The sequence below is a fragment of the Mytilus californianus genome, unplaced genomic scaffold (genome assembly GCF_021869535.1).
Source record: "Mytilus californianus isolate M0D057914Y unplaced genomic scaffold, xbMytCali1.0.p SCAF_3, whole genome shotgun sequence".
NCBI classification, from domain to species: Eukaryota; Metazoa; Mollusca; class Bivalvia; order Mytilida; family Mytilidae; genus Mytilus; species Mytilus californianus.
In genome coordinates, this window is record NW_026262679.1 from 97,844,553 (window position 1) to 97,864,227 (window position 19,675).

At 33.1% G+C, this 19,675-nt stretch overlaps 1 protein-coding gene across 1 annotated transcript; it reads left to right on the top strand.

Annotated features, from left to right (window-relative positions):
- Positions 1 to 1,688: 1,688 nt before the first annotated feature.
- LOC127733312 (4-hydroxy-2-oxoglutarate aldolase, mitochondrial-like) lies at positions 1,689 to 18,658 on the top strand. Its single transcript, XM_052242686.1, has 7 exons — positions 1,689 to 1,986; positions 4,047 to 4,175; positions 4,776 to 4,903; positions 7,467 to 7,601; positions 11,390 to 11,486; positions 12,370 to 12,503; positions 17,954 to 18,658. The coding sequence occupies exons 1-7, from the start codon at positions 1,776 to 1,778 to the stop codon at positions 18,104 to 18,106; spliced, it is 987 nt and encodes a 328-aa protein (XP_052098646.1). The 5' UTR covers positions 1,689 to 1,775; the 3' UTR covers positions 18,107 to 18,658.
- Positions 18,659 to 19,675: the final 1,017 nt, after the last annotated feature.

Below are 19,675 nucleotides of genomic sequence, written 5' to 3' on the forward strand. Positions count from 1 at the left end.
CTATAAGGTAAATGGGCGGCACGTGTACATCCTGTCATGTGCATTAAGTATTTGCCACTTGACATGAAAAAAAAATAAGAGAATGAGTTTTACAAACAAATAATTATTGTTCCGGGAAACAATGCCTAGGTAAATTGGCCCGTCCTGGATATGCATGAAAAATTTGCCGTTGGATATGAAGCGAACAACAATCCCCGGTACTCTGGGGTCAATTGTATTTGTTATCCTTGTTCACTCTGTTCGTAAATGCTGATTTAACTGAAAACTTTACCAAATTTTGTCAGAGATAAATAAAACCAATGGCTCTTGAGCACTTGGCAATACTTTTCACGTCTATTTCTTAAAATTGAAATAAAGAAAAATTGTCATTTCGACTTTTAAAAATCTAAATTTTAAATTTTAGTATATACACCTATAAAAGTCGATTCATATTAACATAGAAAATAGCGTTTTAAACGAAAACAAAATAAAAAAAACCATGTCTACTGGAACAACTTTTATTCACTTATGTTGATCGAATGAGTGGATCGATCTGTTTGTGTGGACGGGAGAATGCCAGGAATAATATTTCAAAACCAGTTACAAGGGAAGAGGAAATGTAATATATTATGTCCCAAACATTCCCCAAGGCTATAATAGCGTAAATCCATGTTGCCAAACCAATCGAGTAACTTTTATATTTATACAGAGACATATATAATATTTAGGAATCTCTTGTATCATAAGCATTAAATGAATTTTAAAAAGTTTTTATTTGATTTAAACTCGACAAAAATTTCATTTGATACTCATATCTAACCACACAATAAAAACAGTTCTACTATATGGCTCTGAAATATGGAGAGAATTCCTAGTTCAGAAAACCCTGAAAAAATTTATCATGAAAAATTTGGAAATTTGAAACTAAAGAACATTCATCTAAAATTCTGTCAACATGCATTAAGAGTTGGACCAAAGAATGGTTTGAGGAAAACCAGGTTAAATCCACCATTTTCTACATAAGAAAATGCCTGTACCAAGTCAGGAATATGACAGTTGTTTTCCATTCGTTTGATGTGGTTGAGCTTTTGATTTTGTCAATTGTTAAGGGACTTTCCGTTTTGAATTTTTCGGCGTTCGGAATTTTTGTTGTATTTATTTTTACTGTTGCTTTATTTATAATATGATTTAATTTTGTTAAGGGAGTTGCCATTTGATATAGGGGGGGGGGGGGGGGGGGCTAGGATGAAAAATTTTGTCCTGCATTTCTTTTTAGTTGTAAACTCTGTCCTGCCTTTTTATTGTTCACTCTATTCGGTCCCGCCTTTTTTTTTAATTTATCCTGGCTTTTTGACATAAATTGTCATTCTGCCTTTTTTTTTACTCAAAACTCCTGTCCTGCCTATTTTTTTCAAATTTCATCCTAGCCCCACCATAAAAATCAAATGGTAGCATTTAAGACTACACTGGATATTTGTAATAGAACTAAAAACAAGAACGAAGTAAAATGATTATGTAATGATAATAATCAAGATAACACATTTATAAGCGTGTTTTCTTCTTTTATTTTGATTGCTGTACTGAACAAATAATAAAAAGGAACAGAAATAATTATAGCTGATTAATGCCAAGGTCAATATTGTTCGGTGAACTCGATAGAATATAATTGGGCTCTCGAATCTATTTATAAATCAAAATTCTCCTATTTTGGAGGTAACCACGTGTTTCTGTTTTGACAGTTGACCGAACAGGTGATATGGTTTAGAGTTACATTTATCAGGTGAAATTGAATTAAAATGTCGCACATTTTAAGGAGGGCGATACACTTGACACACAAATCATCATTTAAAAGAGGAACACGACTTAATTTTGCTTTTAGGTGCGTGTCAACACTTGACATTAGTGGTGTATATCCTCCAATTGCAACTCCTTTCAATTCAGATGAATCGATTGCATACGACAAACTAGAGAGGAACTTGCAGCAATGGAACACGATTCCTTTCAAAGGTATGCTTTGTGTCAATCAGGGATCGACCCTCGTCGGGCCCTAATAATCCGCTGTCCCTGTTTTTTTTTTATCATAGCCTATGACATAGGGGTCACAGGTTTACCAACTGACCCATTTCTTGAAGATTACTTATCACTATTCAATGCAATATTTTCAAGGCCACACAATAAACTACATGCTGATTAAAAGGAGTACTCTACTATGGCAGCTAATGCAAGGTCTCACTGATCCCAATAAATACAAGTATCCACATCAAACCCTGGCTAAATTCATAGACATATATATATGTATCTGCTAAACTCATTTAATCGCTTTTAACCTCCACAAGTTTTTATAGCTGGAAAATTATGTGTACACTAGACCTGCACAACCACAACAAACATTGCTGGGTTTGATTTAGACTGTCATAATAACACTGGCTACAAAGTGTTTAATGACCAGGGGCGTAGCTGCCGTTAGGCACTTTAGGCACATGCCTACACATAATTTTTTTTCACAAATATTTTTTTTATTAGAAAAAATAATAAACAGGATATCTGTAGATGCATGTTGAGTCGTCAAAACTCTTTGATTATCGAATAACATTTGTACACTAGTCGATCATTCTTAGTGAATCAGTGGAGTATTGGAACTGTATGTCATTATATTCCACCTTATATAGAAGCTATAAACTAGAACTTTAATTGGTGCAGATCATTTCACTTCTATCAACAAATACTTGAATGAACCTCAACTTAGATAAATGATTTTTTTTTTATTAGTTGTTGTTGGCCCAAGTTCAATCTGATGCCTAGTGTAGAGAGAATGCCACCCTCTCTGCACGTTAAGAAAATTGCAACAACTCTTTGAGGGGATCATAGGTCGTCTACTGAAAGGCAAATTTCTGTTCCTATCCAGTAAACCCTCATTTTCCAATGCATGGCATTTCCAAATTTCCAGACCTTCATCCTGAAAGACCCATATTTGTTTTAGTCCTGAACATGCATGAATTATTTGCCGCTGGACGTTTAGCAATCAATCAATCAATCAACTAGCTTTCAGTAACTTCAAGTACTCTCAGATCACCATGTAATGACCATAATTATTCAAATTCCTAAGCAGGTAGGGATTTTACAGTACAGGATAAAAGGAAATATGAATTCCGATTGTACTGCTGGTTAATTCATCAGTCAGATGTAATTATAGAATTATGTTTATTCTTTCAACATTTTTTTCATGTATATTATCATGATAAAATAACCAGTAAATTTTATGTTTTTTTTTGTACACAAAATTTTGCACTAAAATGCTGAAAACCGTTTTCCGTTGGGTGGCTTCACACCCTTGAACCCCCTACCAGGGCTCACACCTGGACCTACTGGGGCCCTTAAGCAGCCCCTTGACCCCCTGCTGCAATTTGTGCCTACAGTTTATTGGATACCTAGCAACGCCCCTGATGACCAGATTTTAAACAAACAGCAATTCCATTTGAAAGCTTGAATGAAACACTGATTTTATCTGTATAAGTTTGACATACTTTAGAAAATGATTTAACCTGAGACTACTATACATGTGTTAAAGCAGTCTCATATTGAACTATCAGGGATTGAATATTGAACTTAATCTATTTTCCTCCAACACTTCATTTGTTGGAAAATAAAATTAGTCTTCCTTTAATTATCAATATAGCTAAAAAAATACGTATACTTTTATGCAGAAAAAAATAGGGTAGGTACATATAGGTAGGTAAATTTGTTTATTTTTCATGGACCGTAGGGACTGTTCTGGACTTGAACAGTGCTTAACCAAACATGTCCTTAAATGTGTTGGGGTAGGCATGGAAATTTAGGATATGTATCATTACAGGAGTCATGAAACAGAACTACCATTTTTGTTTGCCTTACAAAGTTGAAGTTGTTTGTTATTATATATTTTCATTTTCTACATGTGTTAAATGCATTTACAAGGGATTATAATTATAAGTTTACTAGGAAAACATAATGGATCATGTTTAATAAGGAATGAATAGATTATTTAAGGATAGACATTCCAGTATGTGTCTTTTTGTTTTTTTTTGCAGGATATGTGGTGCAGGGGTCAAATGGAGAATATGCATACCTGACCCCAGAGGAAAGAGTAGAATTGATGAAGAAAGTTGTTCAGTGGGTAGGAGACAAAAAACTGATCATTGCAGGTTCAGGATGTGAATGTAAGTGCTGAAAACCTTTACTAAGTTACTGTAGATAAAAGTAAGTCTGCAGTATGTTAAGTTTTAACTTGATAGAATTGACCATTTAAATCTGTACAGTTTTAAAAAGTAGAAGATGTGTATTATATTATATCTGATTTTGTTCATTGAGTTATCATTATGCTGTTTAATTTCTAAACATTAAAGAGAAATATGAATACCAGTAAACTGAAATTAATCTATGTTTCATGTTCTCTTGAACTGAAAACAGAAGGTTTGCACATCTATGCAGGACTATAAATGTATCTTTTTACTGTGAAAACAGATCTCTTCTCATCACACTGAAAAGGCATGACATCTTTAATTCTGTATTGTGTTGTAGAGATGTAGTTTTTTTCTCACAGAAAATTAATTTAAAATGGTTTAAACTTAGTAAGTTCAGTGTTTTATTCAACTTATCTAAATATGTATCTTTGAGAAATTTATAATGCATAATTTGTGTCCTTGCTCGAGTCTTTCATCATAAAGAGACACTTTGTACTTTCACTATTCTGACCATAAATACAATTTACCAACTTGTGTGTAAAGTTGTGTTTACACTATGATTATCTTTAATTTTAGCAACAAGAGATACGATATCTATGACACAGAAGATGGCAGATGTTGGAGCTCAGGCAGCCTTAGTTGTTACACCATGTTATTATAAAGGAGGCATGAATAATACAGCTCTTATTAACCATTACACAAAAGTAGGATTCTTCTTAAATTTAAAACAAGTACTGTGGATTCATTATTATTCGTTGGATACCAATTTTAGTGGATTTCGTGGGTACAGGTGAACCACGAAATTAAATGTTCAACGAAAAACAAATTTTCTATAGGCTTGTATGCAGATTTCGGCAAAAACCACAAAATTAAATATCCACGAACATGCAAGTTTTCCTTAATCCACGAAAATTGGTACCCACGAAAATAAATGAATCCACAGTACAGGGACTAAACTTGGGAATATCAAGCTGGGAGCCCAGACCAGATATTTCATAATTAGTTTCTATATGTTCAACTGAAATTTACCTGAAAGTTTAGGGGCCCAGCTCAAAATCTAGGAGCCATGGGCGACTGGGCTCCCTTTAAGTTTTGTCCCTGCAGTAGGACAGTCTTTTATTCAGATGATAAAAGTATGATTTTATTAAGAAACATTATACATGGCAATCTTCCATAGATATAGCAGCACTCAACTCACTCCAGTGATCATGGTTTTAAGTCCACCTTTTATTCTTAATGTTGTATTGTCAACTTTATTTCTTTAAAAATATATTTGCAAGAACCATGTTTCTTGGAAGCTGGTACATGTGCTCTATGTATCACATAATTAAATACATACAGTCCCTGCTTTGTTTTTGTATTTCAGTATTTGTGTGTATTCATATTAAAAAAAAGTCCTGATTAGATTTGAGGAAACTTGTATTTGAGGATTAAATCTGTAATTCTGTTAAGCTAATTCAGTTCAGCTGGTGCATGCATCTATGAGGGTAGGAATGCCCTTTACTGTCAGGCTTCAAACGGCCATTTTCGGCTACCGTTAGCGTCAAATTGGTCAAAATATCCTTATCTTGGTTTGCAGAGGTCACAAATAATTATCTTTACCGTTATTTTTTGAAAAAATTTAACGTGATTCGTCAAAATCAGTCGATTTTTTTATCGTCTTAAAGAAAGTGTACATTTTATCGTCATGCATCAAAAATTACTGTTAACGTTGTTTGGCAAGATTTTTACCGTTATTCCTCATGAAGGTACCCCCATTACAACCCTCATCTATGTATCACATACATGTACATAAATACATGCAGCCCCTATTTTGTTTTTGTTTTTAGTGTATGTGTGCAATTCATATTCAAAGAAAGTCCTGATTAGATTTGAGGACCGTTGTATTTGAGGATTAAATTTGTAATTCTGTGAAACTAATTTAGAATAACTCTTAAGTATCATAGGGTTTTGAGCATATTTTGTAAATTTCTAAACAAACTACAGCATAAATACCAGCTGAAATGGGAGATAACTCTTACAAAATATGTTACTTGAAAAGACCTGGAATGGCAAATAGTAAGATTTTTACAAATGACCTTGTTTTTCATGTTTGTCAGTATAATAAGATTCTTCATTATTTAGAAGAATATAATTAGCTAAGCAAAACATAAATAGTATGTGTGTTGAGTGTTTTCTTCTTAAGAACAATAGGGTAGGTAGAAATTGAAATTTATTTGGCTCAATTTTTCACCATAAGTATATAGGAAGACTTGCAATTTTCAGTTTTTGTCACAATTCACAGCAAAAGTGCCCTTTTAAAAATAAATGTATGCATTTTCATGCATGATAGAATAGGGTTGGTAGGGAAACATTCAACACGAGTATTTTATATTTTGGCCTTAGTATTATCTCATTAGATACAATGTTCATGTTGTGATCAATAGTATTTAAAAGAAAAGCACCTTACACATCTTATTATAGCTTTAAAAACAACATTTGATATCAATGAATTGAGATTTTACTAGTGAACACTGATAAAGTCCCAAAATTTCATTTAAAATCTGTTATCCATTTAGTTTCAGGCAGCAGATCTCGGTCTAATTTTAGTTTATTGTAAGTATTCCTGGGAAATGGCACTCGTTCTTGGGAGCGGGACAAATGCCACTGCACAAAAACCCCTCTAGCACAAAATATCCCAGTTCCAGCACATTAACCATTGTAACTAAAATTGGTTAGATTTCTGAAACAGGGAAGATAATTTAAAGCAAAAAAGAAACCCTAGACATTGAACTAAGGAACACCTAGCAGAATTTACATATGCCACCAGAATTTATTTCTAAATTATATTGTCCCTATTGGATATGGCAATGGTCTCTGTCCATCCCAAACACATCTATACTCAGAGAGCATTGGACATGAAGCTTTCATACTTGGTCTGATTATCTGTCATTACCATGCTAGATTGTCATTTTGATTTGATAATATTTACAGGAGTTATTGGGCTTTCACCATTTTTTATGGATTCTAACAATAACACTTCATGAATGCAACTCCTTTTACACCATTTGACAGATACTTGGTAGAATTGTTTGCTATCTTGTGTATTATGGACCATATTATATTATGATTTTGATTTGACCATTTTTTATTAGAGTGGTGGGATTTTTACCATATTTTGACTAATGTGCTGCAATGACATAGTGTGACACACAATTTTAATTCCTACTTTATACAGCCCAGGGGACATTTCGCTACAGCCTAGCAAACTTGATATTCTTGATTTAGGTAGCAGATACCAGTCCAATACCAGTTATATTGTACAGTGTGCCAGGAAACACAGCGATAGACTTGGCCCCAGAAGTTATCATTAAATTATCAGAGCATAAAAACATTATTGGATTAAAAGACAGTGGAGGAGATGTAAGATATCTGTTTTATGATATGCTCACATAACAAAATCTAAAGTACAGCTGAAACAGTCTGAAGTCTTCCTTGCTGACGGAGTTTCAAGCTTATTTTAATAAAATTACTTAATATATAAACTGAAAACTCAGCTTTCTTTACATTTTAATTGCATTATGTTTTTATTATTGGAGAAATCTAAATGTCCAGCATGATCAATTGAATCTCATAAAAATAAACCTGACAAACTCTATTACATACTATTACATGGCTATTTGTGTAATTTGAGTAAGCCGTAAATTATCAAATAATAACCTAATCTGCACAGAATAAAATGACTACTTTCACCACATCTGGAAATTTAATTGGTAAGCTGCAAACTTATTTTAGACAATATACAATTATGGCCCGTTGAAAAGGTGAATATCCAAAATTGTCAACACGAGAAGGTTATTTCACTGAGGGCGCAGCCCGAAGTGAAATAACTTTTAAGGGTTGACAATTTTGGATATTCATCGCTTCTAAGGGGCCACAATTGTTTTATTATACCGAACTAACAGTGGAAGGGCGTTTTGAATCATTGTAAAAGCACTTACCCATACTTGAGTCAGTAACAAACACAAGTTGACGTTCAAAAATACATGTAATTTGTGTCTTAGAATTCTCGTATGTACAACAAAGGTAGATTCTTTTTGTAAAATATTGATGGCCCTGAAAAGGACCGTTATTAGAGATATCATCGGCACAAGATGCACGTCAAAAGCCTTATTTCCTCTTCTCTCGATCAATGGGCTTCCTGTAACTTGAATGTTGCCATTTTGTTTATTTACGTCTGTGACGTCATTTTCATGAGTACAAATCAACAAACTAAAAAGGTTATTCGCCGGAGAATAATAGGGTTATTCAACACTGGTGTAAATTTTTAGGGTTATTCGTTCTTCCTTGCAATTGAATGAAAATTAACTGAATTATTCCATGTCACGTGATAACGTTTTACCCAATAGAATTGTTTGAAATATATGTAAGGTATAATAATAGAAGATGTTTTTTATAGCGATGATAGATGTAAATATGTTTTATGATTTAATTTCTTTTCTATAATAGCTTTTTGAGAATGTATAAATATACTAGTTCTTTTTTAATTCATCTCTCATAAATCTTTTTAGAATGGCATTAATATTTTAAAAAGTTTACTTTTACAATGTGCAATGTTAATACTGTATTATTGATGGTGAGAGGTTAATAAATTATTACTGTATTGGTAAGCTGTCAATTGAGTCAGAAGAAACATCTTATAAACCTGTAATATTGCAAATTCAGAAAATCACATGTTTAGTTAAATCAGTGTTGATGACATTTAAATAAACACATTTGACTGAATGAGAAAAAATGAAATTATTATTAAATATTTATTTTTTGCGGTCATATATTGGTATCAAGTCGTCGTCTGCGTCGTCCGAAGACATTTGGTTTCTGGACAATAACTTAAGTTTAAGTGTATGGATCTCTATGAAATTTAAGCAAAAGGTTCAATACCACAAAAGGAAAGTTGGGATTGTTTTTGGGGATGATGGTCCCAACCGTTTAGGAATTAGGGGCCAAAAAGGGGCCAAAACTAGCATTTAGCTAGTTTCAGGACAATAACTTGTTATAAGTATTTTGATTGCTCTGAAATTGTACCGCAAGGTTCAATACCACAAGTAGAAGGTTGGGATTCATTTTGGGGGTAATTGCCCAAACCATTCAGGAATTAGGGGCCAAAAAGGGTCTAAAACAAGCATTTTTCTAGTTTTTAGACAATAACTTGTGTTTAGGTGTATGGATGTGTCTTAATTTGTACCACATTTTACAAAAAGAAAATTTCTTCAAAATTTTTTTTTTTGGAAAGGGGGGGGGGGGGGGGTGTAAAAAAAAATTTGGGGCAATATTTTTTCCTCAAAAGAAAATTCTCTTCAAATATTTTTTTGGGAGGGGGGGGTAAAAAAAATTTGGGGGAGGTCAATTTTTTTCATCAAGATTTAAGAAATTGTCAGTTTTCCAAAGAAAAATATTGGGGGTCACAATTTATTTTGATAATTCTTTGTATATAGTCTGAAAACAGATTTACTAAATATTGCGCAACAGCACAGTGTATTGCACAACAGCAAGAAATCTTCAATTGAATATAAGTTCAAATCATACAACCAATTTCAAGTTCTTTGACACATTTATTCTGTGTCAGAAACCTATAATGTGTCAAATATTTAATTACAATCCAAATTTAGACCTGTATCAAGCTTGAATATTGTGTCCATTTTTGCCCCAACTGTTCAGGGTTGGACCTCTGCGGTCGTATCCAGCTGCGCTGCAGTTTATTTACACTGTAATCACAGAGTTATATTTTTTAAATTCTGTTTTGAATTTAAAAAAACCTAAGAATTGAATGCTTCTTTTTGAACTGCAAAGAGAAGAATTCAATTACATAAAATGATAAAACTAGGAAATAATGTGTTGAATCAAGCTTTTAAGTCTTAAATATTCCTATGCATTGTCAACATACATTTGTCTTTAATATTTCTATGCTTTGTCAACATATAGTTGTCTTAAATATTCCTATGCATTGTCAATATATATATGTTTCTCCTAACAGAAGTTTCTCTGGAAACTTTGTTATAGATAGGGATGTCAACGAGTACTCGAGTACTCGAGTATCGCTCGGTAATACCGAGTATGGAATACCAAAATAATACTCGACTTATCGGTTTCCTGTTAGAATGTTGTTGCCTTCTTAAAGAAAAAAATATTTTTATTAAGAGCACCTCCCGGGAAATTAAATTTTAATCAAAATTACAATATGTTGCGAATATTTGCGCTTAATTGTCTTTTAACATTTCTCCGAAAAGAGGTAGGCTATAACCAAGCGCACCTTTTCAAGGCTTACACTTTTAGCTAATCGTGTCTTAGTCATTCCAACTTTGAACCGTCAGAGCAAATATTTTCATCAGCAGGACTGTTAGTTATACATAACAAAGTTGAGAAATCGACTCATCCCAGAAAAATTTGATAAGATAATATTTCTAAATAAGGACAAATTCTTTGATCCCTGTGTCGACCCGCAGAAAATGGTTAAAGGCATCAGTAAGTTCTAATCATCACCCTTTTGTTGATCATTAAATGTGTTTCTGTACGATTCCCAAATACTTTTGTTTGAGTAATCATTTTCCTATAAATGTTTATTAATTAATTGATTAGATTATTACCAGTTTACATAATTAGTACATGTTGTAAATGAGCTATTAATTATGGAATAAACTTCCTGGGACTATCATCTAGTCCTAGATAATAATGTTGAGGGTTTTACGTCCATAAGACAACGACCCACAATACGTAAAATGGGTATAATTTTGTGTTTCTATTTTGTAGATGTTTTTCCGAGCGAGTACTCTAGTATCGCTCGATAAGTCCAACGAGTACTCGATTAGTTTATCTTCACGGAATTGACATCCCTAGTTATAAACAATGTGAAAATATCTGTTCCTGTTGGAACTCTTTATTCTCTCAGGAACATTAGTACTGTAACATTTTTTCCAGTGGAAATATTACAGGGTATATTTTCCTTTAGGAACTTCTATCATAAAGGAACTTATATTCCATGACAGTTCTATTGTCACACAAAGCATGGAAAGTCATGTATGCTGAACTTTTTAATACCACATGCTTGCTGCCTACTAATCAAAATGATGGAACCTTACATCTATAATGTAATTATTTTGGTTTAGATTTGGTATCACTATTATTACAAGTAAATCTTTAACATGGTGTTTCAGATAGGTAAATTAGGGTCATTAGTGTTTGCTACACAGAAGAATGATTTCCAGATATTAGCAGGATCAGCCAGTTTCTTGTTTCCAGCTTATGCAGTCGGTAGGTTATTAATGGAATAATTTTAGCAGCATCGACTTTATCTCTGCTTGTCACTTCTATACACATATTTTGAATGGAGAGGTGGAGTTCATGTTTAACAGCAACCAAACAACACAGTGATTTCAGGAAATTAAAGATGAATATGTTTGAGGCATATTTTAATGTTTGTTTTCTTCATTATATACACTTGTACACATATTTTTTATTGTTGAAAGCCTTGTGTTATCATTTTTTTTGGTTTTGGGATTGCTGTTTCATTGCATGAGCATTTCTTTATCTTTATGCCTGGGACATTCGTGAAGTATTTCATACTGGTGTACACATTAATTTACATTTAAAAACAGAACTGAAAGAACTGAAATTATCTCTTTCATTAATCTTTCTGTTGAGGGGGAGGGTAAAAGAATTAGGATTTAACCTTTAGACTTGACTTAAAAAATTATGCTTTCTGTTATCAAGACCTACACTATTTTAAAAAATTTATTTCATGAATTAAATGTAGGACTTCTTTTCAGTTACTCATTTGAAAAAAAGGTAAAAGGGCTATTCGTGAAATTCTTGTGTATTGCATGTCCTTCAATGTTATATGTCACATGAACTTTTATTACTAATAAGCCTAACTTGAGACAAAAAGTATCAACAAATACTGATTACCAGCATGAATAATTTTACAATCTATTGTCAAGTAATTTTTGTTTTTACAACCCAATATGGCATAGATACCAAAAAAAGGTATATAAAACTAAAAAAGGGGAATGCCAGTTCAAGAAAGTTCCACTAAACCATTTTGATAGTTTTGAGATGAAAAATCCTTAGAAATATTTCATATTGATCATGTTTAATGCAGCTTCAATAATTTTTGTTATTTTTTAACTGTTAACAGGTTGTGTAGGTGGAGTGTTAGGTTTAGCTAATGTCCTAGGAAAAGCTTGTTGTGACGTAGAACAGTTGTATAAAGATGGTAAAATGGAGGAGGCTAAACAACTACAGCACAGACTCATAGCACCTAACATGGCTGTAAGTGGGCAGTATCCTATTAGAGCCAACTAGGAGATCCAATCAAAATAAAGCAAGCCAGATATTAACCTCATTTATATTATTAACTGTAGGCATTCATGCCAATCAAGGCAACAACTTGCAGTCTAATGCTAAGCATTTTTTTTGTGACTTCACTTGAAAATATTTTTAAAAGTATTACTTAGATAAGTTTCTGTAACCTGGCAGTGCATTCTGTTAATTGTGGAATGTCAATGAGTTTGTGACAAACCCACCAATAAGGAAATAAGAAAATGTGTTATTCCTATACTTGACCTTCGTACCTCAGCAATTGAACTCACAACAAAGAGGTAATACATGATATCCATGTATATTTTCATCAAACATAGGGAAGTTTTCAGTAAGTTTGAATTGTACTTTTTCATGATTATTCTTCAGATGAATACTTGAGACTTATTTAAGATAACAAACATAATTTATGCCTTTATAATCTTAAAGTTAGAGAAAATATCTAGCTGGAATAAAAACGCAAATTAAAGCACAAAATTGCATCTTAAAAACAGTTGAAAGCACTGTAAGGTCTATATCTCTTTTCACGAGATAGTTTGATTGATTGGTAATTCTACTGTATAACAGGAAGAAAAGGGGTCAGTGATGCTTTTTTCAACAATACAAGTCATGAAAAATAGACATTCAAAGGTCAATGTACTTTATTACAACTTCAACTAATACTTTTACCAGTTAAATTTGAAAAATGTCCTTATCTTCTGAATCAAAGGAGATGTGGGTAATATATGTCAATGCGATAGCAACGAAACTAAAAAAAGACAAAATTAATTTTCTCAATGTCTATGAATGTTGTTTTTTTTTTATCAACCCTTATAAACCATACCAGTGTATTGCATAGCTGAGCTAATCTTGGGAGTTTTTTTTCCATTGTTAAATTTACAAATTATTCCACCATCACTTGGCGTCCGTTGTTGTTGTAGTCGTCGTCTGTCCGGTGTTAACTATTTCAAACATCTTCTCCTCTGAAACTACTCAACCAATTCCAACCAAACTTAAGCTGAATGATCCTTAGGGGGTATCTAGAATAACGTTTGTGTTTTATTTTCTGTTTCGTCAAAAAACATGGCCCCCATGGCTAAAAATAGAACATAGGGGTAAAATGCAGTTTTTGGCTTATATCTCAAAAACTAAAGCATTTAAAGCAAATCAGACGAGAAGTTTAAGTATTCATTAGGTCAAGGTCTACCTGCCCTGAAATTATTAGCAAAATAGGGTATCTGATTTTTAGGTTATTGCCCCTTAATTGATGATTTTAAGGAAATTTTGCAGTTAGCGGTTATTATCTTGATATTATTATAGATAAAGATTAACTGGAAACAGCAAAAATAATCAGCAAAGTAAGATCTACAAATAAGTTTACATGACCAAAATTGTCAACTGACCCTTTAAGGAGTTATTGCCCTTTAAAGACAATTTTTCACAATTTGTTCATCTAGTTTGCTTACTTTAAAAAATCTTCTCCTTTGAAACTGCTGAATATCAGAGTATCTAGTATCAATTTTTAGCTCACCTGGCCCGAAGGGCCAAGTGAGCTTTTCTTATCACTTGGCGTCCTTCGTCCGTCGTACGTCGTCAGCGTGGTGGTCGTCGTCGTCGTCCGTCGTCGTTAGCTTTTTACAAAAATCTTCTCCTCTGAAACCACTGAGCCAAATTTAACCAAACTTGGCCACAATCATCATTAGGGTATCTAGTTTTAAAAATGTGTCCGATGACCCCGCCAACCAACCAAGATGGCCGCCATGGCTAAAAATAGAACATAGGGGTAAAATGTAGATTTTGGCTTATATCTCTGAAACCAAAGCATTTAGAGTAAATCTGACTTACGGTAAAACTGATAATCAGGTCAAGATCTATCTGCCCTGAAATTTTCAGACAAATCTGACAACCTGTTGTTGGGTTGCTGCCCCTGAATTGGTAATTTTAAGGAAATTTTGCAGTTTTTATACGACCGCAAAAAAATTTTTGTGGTCGTATATTGGTATGACGTTGGCGTCGTCGTCGTCGTCCGGCGTCGTCCGAAGACACATTGGTTTTCGCACTCTAACTTTAGTTTAAGTGAATGGATCTCTATGAAATTTTACCACAAGGTTCAATACCACAAAAGGAAGGTTGGGATTGATTTTGGGGGTTTTGGTACCAACAGTAAAGGAATTAGGGGCCAAAAATAAGCATTTTTGTAACTTCCAGACATAACTTGTGTGTTAGTGTATGGATCTCTCTGACATTGCACCACAAGGTTCCATATCACAAAAGGAATGCTGGTATTGATTTTGGGGGTAATTGCCTCAAAATTTTAGGAATTAGGGGCCAAAAAAGGGGCAAAAAACAAGCATTTTTCTAGTTTCATGACAATTACTTATGTGTAAGTGTATGGATCTTTCCGAAATTGTACTACAAGGTTCCATATCACAAAGGGAAAGCTGAAATTGAGTTTGGGGGTAATTGCCCTAAACATTTAGGAATAAAGGGCCAAAAAGGGGCCAAAAATAAGCATTTTTGTAACTTCCAGACATAACTTGTGTGTTAGTGTATGGATCTCTCTGACATTGCACCACAAGGTTCCATATCACAAAAGGAATGCTGGGATTGATTTTGGGGGTAATTGCCTCAAAATTTTAGGAATTAGGGGCCAAAAAAGGGGCAAAAAACAAGCATTTTTCTAGTTTCATGACAATAACTTGTGTGTAAGTGTATGGATCTTTCTGAAATTGTACTACAAGGTTCCATATCACAAAGGGAAAGCTGGAATTGAGTTTGGGGGTAATTGCCGAAAACGTTTAGGAATTGGGGGCCAAAAATAAGCATTTTTCTAGTTTCCAGACAATAACTTGTGTTCAAGTGTATGGATCTCTCTGAAATTGTACTGCAAGGTACCATACTACAAAGGGAAGGCTGGGATTGATGATGGGGGTAATTGCCTCAATATTTTAGGAATAAGGGGCCAAAAAGGGACAAAAAACAAGCATTTTTCTAGTTTCAGGACAATAACTTGTGTGTAAGTGTATGGATCTTTCTGAAATTGTACTACAAGGTTCCATATCACAAAGGGAAAGCTGGGTTTGAGTTTGGGGGTAATTGCCCTAAATGTTTAGGAATTTGGGGCCAAAAAGGGGCCAAAAAAGCACATTTTTCTAGTTTCCAGACAATAACTTGTGTTCAAGTGTATGGATCTCTCTGAAATTGTACTGCAAGGTACCATTCCACAAAGGGAAGGCTGGGATTGAGTTTGGGGGTGATGAATCATAAGGGGGTTCAAAAAATTTGGGGGGGGGGGGGGGTGATTTTTTTTTTTTCTTTTTTTTTTCTTTTAAAATTTTCCATTTTAAGTTTGTTATTTCTGATTTATATTTAAAAGCAAATAATAATGATATGGTAGGAGATACACACCAAACAGGATGTGTAAATTATTATATAATAAGTATTGTGCAATAGCAAGAAATTTTCAATTGCGCAGTATTGCACAATAGCAAGAAATCTTCAATTGCACAGTATTGCGCAATAGCAAGAAATCTTCAATTGCACAGTATTGCGCAATAGCAAGAAATATCCAATAGCACAATATTGCGCAATAGCAAGAAATTGTCAATTGTACAGTATTGCGCAATAGCAAGAAATATTTAATTGCACAGTATTGTGCAAAAGAAGATACTTCGTATAAATTGCTTATTTCTTGACCAATTTCAATGGGGTTTTATTCTTGAATTCTTGGGTTTCTTTAATATGCTGAATCTAACCGTGTATTTAGTTTTTGGATTTTGGGCCCCGTTTTTAAATTGGTCCACATTGAGGTCCAAAGGGTCCAAAATTAAACTTTGTTTGATTTCATCAAAAATTGAATTATTGGGGTTCTTTGATATGCCGAATCTAACCATGTATTTAATTCTTAATTTTTGGTTCCGTTTTCAAATTGGTCTACATTAAGGTCCAAAGGGTCCAAAATTAAACTTAGTTTGATTTTAACAAAAATTGAATTCTTAGGGTTCTTTGATATGCTGAATCTAAACATGTATTTAGATTTTTGATTATGGGCCTAGTTTTCAAGTTGGTCCAAATCGGGGTCCAAAATTAAACTTTGTTTGATTTCAACAAAAATTGAATATATGGGGTTCTTTGATATGGTGAATCTAACCATATATTTAGATTTTTAATTTATGGCCCGGTTATCAACTTTGTCCACATTGAGGTCAAAAGGGTCCAAAATTAAACTTTGTTTGATTTCATCAAAAATTGAATTCTTGGGGTTCTTTGATATGCTGAATCTAACCATGTATTTAGATTTTGGATATTGGACCATAATAGGTGAATGTCCAATTTAAAATTTTTAAGTTCTTAGACCACATTCATTCTGTGTCAGAAACCTATGCTGTGTCAAATATTTAATCACAATCCAAATGCAAAGCTGTATCAAGCTTGAATGTTGTGTCCATACTTGCCCCAACTGTTCAGGGTTCGACCTCTGCGGTCGTATCAAGCTGCGCCCTGCAGAGCATTTTATTGGTTATTATCTTGAATATTATTATAGATAGAGATAAACTGTAAACAGCAATAATGTTCAGCAAAGTAAGATCTACAAATAAGTTGTCATGACCAAAATTGTCAGTCGACCCCTTTAGGAGTTATTGCCCTTAATAGTCAATTTTTAACAATTTTTTGTAAATTTTTGTAATCTTTTACAAAAATCTTCTTCTCTGAAACTACTGAGACAAATTTAACCATACTTGACCATTATCATTATTAGGGTATCTAGTTTAAAAAATTTGTCCAATGACCCCGCCTTTGAACCATCATGGCTGACTTGGTTAAAAATAGAATATAGGGGTAAAATGCAGTTTTTGGTTTATATCTCTGAAACTAAAGCATTTAGAGCAAATCTGACAGGTGGCAAAAATGTTCATCAGATTTAGATTTATCTGCCCTGAAATTTTCAGATGAATCCGACAACTCGTTGTTGGGTTGCTGCCCCTGAGTTAGTAATTTTTTATAAAAATTTTGCAGTTTTTTGTTATTATCTTAGATATCATTATAATATCTAATATCTAATACTATTAATTATGATTTTAACCTTATTTTACATGATTTCCAAAGCATCAGTAAATACAGGTGAGCGACACAGGCTCTTGAGAGCCTCTAGTTTATTTTATTTCCTTGTACTTCAAGAAACATAGCCACTATGGCTAAAATGGAACATAGGGGTAAAATACATTTTTTTGCTTTTGAAGAAAATATGACAGATAAAAAGAACATTTAAATGGCATTTTTAAGCCACTCATTAATATATATTGAAAAGCAAAAATAATCATTGATGAAAGATTTAAGCAAAAAATTACAGGTGAGCGATTCGGGCTCTTGAGAGCCTCTTGTTTTATGCACTATCATTATAAAATATTTAATGAATATTTCAGGTTACCAAAAGATTTGGAGTTCCAGGGTTAAAGGTTGCTATGGAATGGTTTGGTTACTATGGAGGTCCCACAAGGTCACCTTTACAACCAATAGGACAATCAGACATTGACATAATAAGAAATGTTTTCAAAACAAATGGATTTTTAGACTGATTTAAATATTTTTATAGCATTATAAATATAAAGGAAACTATATTTCAATATGGGTGATAAATATGATTGCATTTACTGTTAAATGGTGATTATGATTGCATTTGCTGGCAGAAGGTGATTATTCTGATTGCATTTATACTGTCAAATGGTGGCTAACATGTTTGTATTTTACTGTTATATAGTGATTATGTTAGAAGATGATAAAAGTGATTGCATTTACTGTTAGGTGATTATCGTGATTGCATTTACTGTTAGAAGGTGATTATTCTGATTGCATTTACCGTCAAATGGTGATTATCATGATTGCATTTGCACTTACGAAGAAATGATTGTCTTTAATGGAATATGATTGCATTTACTGTAAACAGAAAAAAATATGGAAGTGGTATTTTATCAGATATTCTGCAAGTCCATACAGAACCAGTTATAGATATCTAATCCAGAAATGTTGAATACATTTCCCCCTTATTTATGAATACTGAGGTTACAGAATATGTATTTATATTTGATACTAAACTATAAAAGATTTCATAATAAATTTATCAAATTATACACCATGTTTTATTTTATTAGAAAGGGATAGAATGACAAATGGAATTTGTGAAATGTGCATTACATACAATATATATAATTCTGCACATCCTTGCATTTAACTTGGACGTCCCTTTATCTTTAAGTTTAGTTTTAAATAGCCATGTTTTGCATCCAAATTCTGACATGAACATCTGGGCATATTCTAACACATTTCTTACTTTCTTTTTTAATTAAAAAAATACATTTTATTTAAGGTAAGGTCAAAACTAAGTTCAACTGTACTTTCTATCATATTCAAATACAAAGTGGTGCTTTACTCAATGCTTTGAAGGATATTAACAATAATTGGATTTAGTTTCAAACCACTAGAGGTTGTGTCACAAAGAAGGTTTGAATGTCTGTATCAAGTTCAAGGTAACAAATATATCTTAACAGTTGTGTCTGAGGATATTAATGATACTCAATATTATTGTTGCTAACTACCTAATGGCGGCCATATGGCCTTCAACAATGAGCAAAGCCCACACTGTATAGTAAGATTTAATAGGCCCTGGCATCGACAAAATGAGAACCATTCAAAAGAGAAAACCAATAGTCTGATTTATGCTAGTAGAGAGAGAATTCTAATTCATCTCTGTGAAACTATCTGTTTGAGATGTGCCTGAGTCAATTGCAGAGTCCGACTCATAATCGGGAAGAAGAAACCATCACTCGGACTAAGATACATTTCCATTACAGTATTTCTCAGCAGCAGGTAGGTTTTAGTTCCACTTCCTGTTAAACAAATACATATACAAACCTTAAATGTTAAGTACCAAGCATCATCCATGTACGCTATACATTTTCAGGTCAACTGCTATTTCACTTTTTGCTTGTAGTTTATATGTAATGTTCATACTATGTAAAACTTTGGTCAATTTCTTTTTCTCAGCAACTACACTTCCGACTTTTTTTTCAGACCAATTTGATATTTATTTAGAACAAAACTGACTATGGGTGAGGTATTCTGTGTAACAGGGAAGGGAGATAACAACA